Below are 9,358 nucleotides of genomic sequence, written 5' to 3' on the forward strand. Positions count from 1 at the left end.
GGGCAGCTCTGTGCGTTGTTCCCTGCTGCCCTCAGCCCTTCCCACCTGGCCCACCAAGCTCCTTGGAGCCACCTCCATCTGGCATGGTGACGGCCTTTGCCACACCTCTCCTCTCCTCTCCAGTCCAGCAAAGCAGCCTCAGGCCCCGTTCCTGGGCTCCTGGACCCTGCTACCCTCATGCCATCCCTGGGATGACTCCTGGGGCACATCACTTAACCTCAGGGGTCCTCCGTGTCTTTGTCCCTGAAATATGAACAGCAGCACCCACCTGACCGCCCTGCAATGAGGAGGAAACGGATCCTGAGCGTTTCAAACAGAGCCTGCAGGTGGTGGCCACTCGACAGATGGGAGCTGTTACTACGACTAGAGGTCCCTGTAACGCCCACCCCTGGGCTGGTCTCGAGGGGAACTCCTGACGGAGGGTGCCACAGGAAAGGACGGCTCACTAGAGTCCTGTGGGCATGTAAAATAACCCAGGTGCAGCATCTTGATTTGCACGTGACGACAATCTTCCACAAGAACCTGCGTGCCCAGCGCATGCCAACAGTCACGAGCCTGCTGAGAAGCTGATGTGGAGGCTCCCAGACTCCCGGGCACTTCCCGGCCTTTGTCTCCTGGCCGCCCCGTCTCAGTCTGGGAGGGAGTCCCCACCTCGCCAAGCTGACTCTCATGAGAATGACTCGGATTTCGCAAGTTTCTTGCATCCTTCTCACTGGCCTATTTTTCTTTTATTTGAGACATACTTCTTGAACACGTGCTGGGAGCCAGGTGGGAGATGCAGCTCTCCTGGATGGGGATTATGTTCTAGCTGGGGAGGCAGAGTGGACACAGAGATGGGGCACAGGAGGTAATAAAATGGGGGGAATAACACTGTGGATGGGGTCAGGACAAGCACCCCAAAATACAGCACCTCAGCATATTGAACATTTTAAGATGAAAGAGTTTGAGAAAATGGCACAAGCAGGAAGGTCCCTCTGACCTCCCCCACCTTCTCCCCTGAAGAGGTCATGGGAGAGGCGCCCTCCCTACACCCGAGGAAGGGAGCATCCTCATCTCTGAAGACAAAAGGATGCTGAGAAGGATGCTGACAACAGGCCTTGCTAAGCTACAGTGGTTCACTACACTTCGCCCCACCGTAATCCTCCACCCTGTCCACTCTTCGTGAAACCGAGCATAAGAATACTCAGGTTCAACCGTTTCTTCAGATCCTCATTTCCTTATGAAGGCTCCTGTGTTACGTCTAACTTATATTAAATACGTGTGTATGCTTTTTTCCTGTCCATCTGTCTTGCTCAGTGTAGTTTTCAGATCAGCCAGGGATCCTAAGAGAGTCCAAGAAAACTTTTTCCTCCCCTACATCATCGCACGGCCAGGAGTGGGGAGTAGCAGAGCCAGCCCTTCTGGAAGGGGTACCGCTCACTCGGAGTCTGAGTGTGGTGATGAGGAGAGCCCCGGGAAGTCGGGAAACAGAGGGAAGAGCAGGTGCAAAGGCCAGAGGCAGTGAGCGTGGCCAGTTCGTGGACAAGAAGCAGGCTGCCGGGCTGATGGCAGGCGGTGACTCTGAGACCCAGGTTTTTGGCCCAGGACACCTGACGTTGATGAGGTCGGAAGAGCAGGGGAGGACCACGTAAGAGCTCAATAATCCAGGGGCTCTGCTTCGGGGAGGCGTGCGGTTCTGCTCGGATATCCTATGGTGATGGTAGGTGGTTGGCTATACAAGTCTGGAGTTGAGGGGAGAGGTCTGGGCTGAAAAAGAAATTTCTAGAAAGGAATTGCCTCCAGGTACAGCTTTGCCCTGGAGAGACACATCTGTATCCCGTGTCAAGGTCAAGCTTTGCATGCAAAGCCAGTCTCCCCCTGGCAGGTGCTGACCATTCCTGCCTTAAAACGCAAGCATGCAGGTCCGAGTTGAGGACCACCTTCGGAAGACTTGCTTTTGTCTCCACGGTTTCAGACAAAAACTACCACGTCCTTTACAGCAAGAGCAGCGATGACCAGTGGCCTCCACTCATTCACTGGGTTGTCTAGGGGGCTCCGGCCTCTGATCCTCACCCCAGGATGGTGGAGGCCCCTGGGTTTGTGCTGGTTATTTGGAGAGTGGTAACTGATCGTTCATGACTTGGTTAATTAACACTAGGTTGATTGGTTAAATAAAAGATTGCACTTATTTGCAAATTCAGGACCCTTTAGAGCATGTCCTACTTCACCTGAACTCAGGACGATGGTTATATTTTCTTTGTAAACAAGTTTTTTATTTTGGACTGCTTTGGGACTTGTAAACAAGTTGCAGAGATGTGCAGGGGGATCCCCCAGATCTGAGGTTACGTCTCACACAACGAGGCAGACTCGTCCAAACCATGGATTCACGCCGCTGTGTTCACCAACTCAGCGCCAGGCTCCCTTTGCAGTTCGTTGTATTTTCCTCTCGTGTCTTTTCTGCTCCAGGGTCCCACGTTTCTTTGAGAATGGCTGCATTTTCAACGTGGTTGCTCCTCCCTGGTCCCTGCATGGAGTCTGAGAGGCTGGATGGGTTTGGGGGAGCCCAGGGTTCCCTCCTCAAAGCAAGTTCTCTAAGATGCTATAGAGAGAAGTTTTTCACCTGACCAGCAAATGCAAACTCAGGTCCTTTAAGAAAATCCAAGAGAGGAAAGTGAAGAGTCCTCTATCCAGGAAGGATATGTTTTAGGGGTCTGTGGGAGGGTACCGCAGCAGAGTCCCCCTGACTCCACCTGCAGCCACCTCCCTTGTAACTGGCAGAACACCTGGACGGGACCTGCATAGGATGGGGGGCAGGTGTCCTCTGCTCTGATTGGTCCACATGAGGCAGTTGGGTAAGGCCAGGTGTGATATTAGGAATTGAGGTGCAACACAGTATCCATAGATGTGTACTCAGCACAGTACCCATAGATGCGAGGGCCATTTATAGAGCACCCTTGAGCCATTTTGCTGGGTCCTCACATCGAACCTGCAAAGGGGAGTTCTGCACAGTCCCTGCTCAAAGCTGGGGTGTAGAGAGCATGCGTGGTAAGGGGTGTCACACAAACACACACACATACGCCCAGTGCACCATGATAAGAGGTATGCATGATGCTCAAATCTCGTAGCAAAACCATCCTGCATCAGCATAAGAAGTGCTGCCTCCTACCTGGAGTTCTGGAAGCCTCACTGTGAATGGCTGCAGCTGCCTGCGGGAGTAGGGAGTGGCTTCTCCCCGTGTCCGGTGACTCCCAGGCTGGCCACAGTGTCCAGCCGTGGTTCAAACACGCTCTGGAGAAGCGGGATGATTGAGCAGCTGCAGAGGAACAGCTGTGGCTTTTTCTGCTAGAGGGTGGGGACTCCGGGGTCCAATTACCCCGCCATGCTGATGATGCTGCCCACACTGCCAATTAGCTGGGTCTTTGTGCCTCTGGGGCTGGGCTGGCCCCTGCCCGCTGAGGGCACCCAGGCAAGTCCGTGGAGCCCCTGCCCTATGGTCCTTGTTTGGCTCCATCACCACACACCTCCGTGTTGCCTCACTCCCAACTTGGGGAGCCACTGACTCCAAGGCAGCCCTCGGTCATACATTCAGCAAAGGTCAGGCATGTGCCTGTGCTAAGAGCGAGACCACGCTTCGAAGGAACTGCACCTCCATCTGCAGGCGGGCGGCGGGAGGAGGTGGAGTGGGCTATCTGCAACGCTGGAGGGGTGGGAGCCAGAGCCCTTGCCACGGGTGGCCAGTGTATGGGCCATTCAGCTGTCAGAGGCCCCATAAGACCTCCCCAGCTGGGAAACTCCACTGTCCCACACACCCAGAGGGGAGGACCTGTGGAGTCTGGGTCTCCACTCTGGTCTCATTCTGACACTCCCCATTCTGGTCCCACCCAGGGCCCCCAAGGATGGGCTTGCCTCCCTCCTCCCGCCTCGGGGCTTCTGGACTCCTCACTCTTGCTTCTGTTAGGAATGTTCTGCCAGATGTGAGTGTGTCTCCCACCCACACGTTCTCCCTGCACCCACCCAGGACATTCCTGTTCTCATCTGCACGGGATAGTGTCCTGGGGCCACCACAACAGAGCACCACAAACTGGCCAGCTTCCAACAACTGAAGTTTATTCTCTCACCATTCTGGAGGCTCCAAGTCCAGAGTCAAAAGTGGGAGGGCCGAGATCCCGCCTGAGCCCCCCGGCAGGATCCTTCCTGCCTTTTCCAGCCTTCAGTGGCTCCAGGCTTCCTGGCCCTGTGGCCACATCCCTCTACTCTCTGCCTCTGTCATCAGACGGGGTCCTCCTCTACTGTGTGTCCAGTGTCCTCTGTGTCTCTTACAGGGACACTTGTCATTGCATTTAGGGCCCACCCGGACAACCCACGACCACCTCCTCCTCCCCAGATTCTTAGCTTACTCACATCTGCAAGGACCCAGGTCTCATCCAGACTGCAGGGATCTGGCGTGCCATCTTTGGGAGGTTGTTTCTTGGCCGACCACACCTGCTGCATTTTTTCTCCCCAGTACATGTCTCTGAATGCCACTCTGAGCATTTTGCTTACTTATTTTGTGTATCCCCTACTGCCCCAAAGAAGGTCAGCTGCACAAGCACTGGATTTCTGTCCATTTTGTTCATCGTTGTATCTCAACAGCCTAGATTCGTGTCTGGCACATGGTGGGCACTTGGATGAATGAATGAGTGAATGAATGAAGGAATGAGTTGGTTAGTTGTGACCTGCATGTGGCCCCCAGGTAGTGTTGTCCCAGCCGAGCCTGGGCCTGGGTGACCAGCTGGTGGAGCAGCACAGGATGGCTTCCTGACCCTCCTGGAAACAACGTGGGGCCACGGGGTCTGAACAGTGACCAGGACCCAGACGAGCCACTGCACACGGAGGAGGCGAAGCGGAGGTCAGAGCACCCAGGAGACCCAGGAGGGTGCATGCATGCTGGGCGGGACCCCGAGCTGGGAGTGGACAGTCAGTGTGCTGCTCAGTGATGACACCGGGATGTAACAGTGTCCTCGAAGCTGGGCAGAGGCGGAACTAACAGTGGCATTTAAGAGGGGTGCACGAAGTCTCTGTGTTTGGGACCAACACCTCCATCGGTATGAGTAGAGATGTGGGAAAACAGCTTTACTGTGCTTCAGGTAAAGAAGGATTTCAGAGGTTTCTCAGCTCCCAAGTGTGGGATGGAGCAAGATGCCCCTGTGCTCACCGGGAGGAAGGGCCTTCTTCCGGCTCAAGGAGCTGCTGCAGGCACACTGGGTCCCCAGGGTCAAGAGCGGCCCTCCCCAAAAGAGCCAGAGAGACCCGGGAGCCTGGCCACCGGGCAGGGCACTGGCTGGTCCAGAGGAGGCATGAGCTCCGGGGCCTTCAGGACCCTGTGAAATCCCAGGATTCTGTGATTCTCGACTACAAAGCAGCATCTACACTGAATCAAAACCAGGTCAACTCAGGGAGTGGGCTGATACTTATAATGTGAACTGAAGAAGGTTTTACCCGTCGTCTCTGGATTGCAAATGTGCAGAGACCTGAATGGACCCCAGAGTTGACAGAGATGGTTTTCGTGTTCGAACGGTAAGACTCGGGGTCCACAGTGTCTATGGCAGAGGCTGAGACGGGAGAGACAGTTGCGAAGATGTCACGGGGCACGAGCAGCTCCGATGCAGGCGAGGGCCGTGGGTGAAGAAGCCAGATGCCCCAAATCGTCATCAGCCTTCACTCAAGGGGTGACACGGTTCCCGCAAAGCCGAGTCCAAGGGTCTTTCCTCCGCAGGCCAGTCCTCAGGCCGGTGCTAGATTCCTGATCCCAAATGTCAGCCTCCTCCCTTAAGTCAAACTTCCCAAATCCCAAACACCATCACCATCCGGAGCCCCAGGGAAGTCCCATCACCCACCTGGCCTCAGTACAATTCCTCCAGACCTGGAGCCTGTTTTCGCATTTGATGGGATTTCCCCTCTGCCGACTGTAAAATCAGGCTCCCAGAGGGTTTCCACGTCACTACGGTCCAAACCGAACTCATCAGCTTCTCTTCAAAGGGTCTCCCTCTGCTCCGTCTCCTTGAGTGCCTCTGTTGTCCATTTGGTCCCCCGATGCTGATTTGAACACCCGGAAGTTTCTCCGATGCGCCCTGGCCGCTCCATGCCACCCCGTTAGTCCAGGTGGTGCTCACTCCTCCCCTGGGCAGCTCCAGCAGCCTCTTCTTCAGCCTCCCTCCCTCGCTGAGCCCATCCATCTCTCACGCCTGCCACGTGGTCTGGTGCTGCCTGCCACAGCCTGTGAGCGCTCGCCTGCTGACCTCTACCTGCCCCCAAGCCTCCCTCCGTGAACTCCAGCCGCTCCAGCCTCTCTCCACGACGCTGCGCTGCATCCTGCCTCTGGGACCTTCCTTCCTCTTCTGCACCTATTTTCAGGCCTCAATATCCTGCTGTGCAGGAGGCCTCCTGGGCCCCTCCCCATGGCCTGGCTGGGTTTGCCCTCTCTCCTCTGGTTTCAACATTGCACTCCCCACCTCGCACCCTGCCCCAGCTTTGTCATTGTCCACCCAGGCCCTGTTTCCCTCACTGGACCCCAAGGGTCATCACAGTGGGCTGAGTCTCACTCACTGTTTCTCTAGCATGGATCTCAGGCCTGGCGCAGAGGGATGGCCAGTCAGGACACCAAACCATAGCAAGTACACCCGCTTAACAAACAAAGAAATGAGCAACGATGGAAGGCAAGCGTCCCACACTGCACTTTGGATCCACTCAGAATGCAGAATCCGGCCCCAGGACGGCACCATGAGAGCTTCCAGGGCTGGCATCATCTGCTTGCTGGTTTGAATCTGATGACTTTTTACATGATTCCTAATAGTGACCAGTGGATGACAAAGGGTCTCTGTGCATCTTTACACACGGGCATCCAGGGGGAGCGGTGGGCAGAGAGCCATGAGAGAATGGTGAGGGGAAGCCAGGAGGCCCTGCACCACATCAGATAGAGGTGGTCTGTGCCCCAGCAGCCCCCTGGGGCTGAGCAGTCTGGGCCCTGAGGTTGTCTGGTGGTCTCCATGACGCCCTCCGCCTTCCCTCCATGTTTCCATATCCAGTGCTGCTTATGTGGGTGCCTGCTGAATTTTCTCTAAATTGTCCCCAATTGCCTGATAGACCGATTTTTGAACTCTGGAGATGATCAGAGTCGTCTGAAAAGATATGTAATGTTTTAAGGGGCTGTGCACACCTTTGGGCCCACTTCCTGAGATTCTGATCCAGGGGCGCCCCAGGTGTTGACTCAGTGTGCCCACCCCTGAAGAGCACTCATTCTAGGGATACCAGCTCCTCTTCATGACCCTTGGGCAGGACTCCGTGGGGCATAAGACTAGGGTCTTGAGGGAACTCCTGGTTGTTCCCTGCAGACAGACAGAACCTCTTTTTTGTATCTTGGGGCATTAATTCAACAAACGTTTGTCGACTGCCCACCAGGCACTGTTCTGGCCTGCGAGGATCCCCAGGTGTGGTTCCCACCTGCCCAGGCATCTGCGTGGACGGCGGGTCAACCAGGATCTCCTCACACATTAACAAAACACTTCTTATTCTCTCAGTGGTTGATGGGTGAGAGGTGGGGGGGTTATGCAAAGAAAAAAGACGATAGGGAAAACAGGCCTTGAGTGTTTAAGCAAAAGTCCCGAGGTCCTTAAACTCCCAGACATGCTCTGCTGTGGGGACACCTGGAGCTCATTTCACCACATTGTTCCAGAATTCAGTTCTTTCAAACACTGCAATTATTTTAGGACTTTAAAACCTCAGATGACCTGGTATGTTTTGCTGTTTCCTGAGATGTGCAGGGTAATTTTAAAGACGAGGAAAGGTCACCAAGTTCCACTTTGCTCAGATACAAAACGAAGAAAAGAAAATGAAGAAATGAAGAAAAGACACTACCACACCAACCCATGTGATATTAACCATCAGGAGCTGAAGGGGAAAAACAGATGTGGAAGTAGTTTTTAAAATACACGAAGCACTACCATGACAGAAGGAATTTCCATTCTTACACATTAAATGGCAGCATCAAGAGGGTAAATATTCTCAGATGACGTTCTAGAAGAGCGGAGCTCCAAGGCGTTGCTTCTACAGTGGAGCCTGACCAAAGCGCAGAGCCCTTCTCAAGGCATCCTTAAATTCTTTGTTCCTCAGACAATAGATCAACGGGTTCAAGATAGGGGTGAGGACCGTGTACAAAACAGAGATGAGCTTGTTGGAGCTCCGTGTGTCAATGGCCTGGGGCCGGACATACATGAAAAGCAAGGCTGTATAGAAGATGGTGACCACGGTGAGGTGGGAGGCACAGGTGGAGAAGGCTCTCCAACGGCCAGTGGCCGAGGGGATGCGCAGGACAGCCAGGGCGATGTGTCCGTAGGACAGCACGGTGGCCATGAGCGGGAACACCAGGATGATGAAGGCCAGGATGAAGTCGACCAGCTCTGCGGTCGAGAAGTCTGTGCAGGCCAGCTTGAGGATGGGGGAAATGTCACAGAAGAACTGGTTCAGGACATTGGAGCCACAGAACGTGGCGCTGGAGATAAAGTAGACCTTGATCACAGAGATGGAGAAGCCACTCACAAAGGAGAAGACCACCAGCTGGACGCAGAGCCCTGAGGTCATGATGACTTGGTAGCGCAGGGGGTGGCAGATGGCCACGTAGCGGTCGTAGGCCATGGAGGCCAGGAGCACACACTCGGTGCACACCAGGGAGCTGAAGAAATACAGCTGAGCCATGCACCCAATGAAGGAGATGCGTTTCCGCTGCAGGAGGAAACCGTCCAGCATCTTGGGGATGATGTCACACACATACCAGATCTCCAGGGACGACATAATGCCCAGAAAGTAGTACATGGGCCTGTGGAGGGTGGCGCTGCTCCAGACGGTGACGATGACGGCCAGGTTCTCCACCAGGACGAAGAGGTAGGTGAGCAGGAAGAGGAGGAAGAGCGCGTACTGCAGCCGGGGGGCCGTGGGGAAGCCCAGCAGGACGAAAGCGCTGACCTTGGTTACATTCTCTCCCCTCATTCTTCTGCGCTGGGAGCCTGGGCCTGCAAAACACCACTGCGCCAGAGTGAGGGGCTGGGGGCTGCTGGGGGGAGAAAACAGAGCTCAGCCTGTAGGTGAGTTTAGGCCCAAAGATCAGAGACTTGGTTCTACGAGCAGCAGCGGGAGCAGAAACCGTCTCCAAGTTAAGCATTTACCATCAGAATGTGGAGGTCCTTGATCTCCTTGGGACCAGTCACTCTAAAAGAGAGGCTCTGGAATATCCTGCTCACCCCCTCCCCTCTGTACCCAACAGTAATCTTGAAACTATTTTTTTTTTTTTAATAATCTGGAATTCTCCAAGGAACCTAATAACAATAAAGGAAATCCACAGCTCTTC

At 54.6% G+C, this 9,358-nt stretch overlaps 1 protein-coding gene across 1 annotated transcript; it reads right to left on the reverse strand.

Moving 5' to 3' along the window:
- Positions 1 to 8,061: 8,061 nt before the first annotated feature.
- OR6B2 (olfactory receptor family 6 subfamily B member 2) lies at positions 8,062 to 9,000 on the reverse strand. Its single transcript, NM_001391282.1, is given in 1 exon segment — positions 8,062 to 9,000. A coding segment is annotated over 1 exon segment (939 nt).
- Positions 9,001 to 9,358: the final 358 nt, after the last annotated feature.

This window comes from Equus caballus, chromosome 6 (assembly GCF_041296265.1).
Source record: "Equus caballus isolate H_3958 breed thoroughbred chromosome 6, TB-T2T, whole genome shotgun sequence".
NCBI lineage: Eukaryota > Metazoa > Chordata > Mammalia > Perissodactyla > Equidae > Equus > Equus caballus.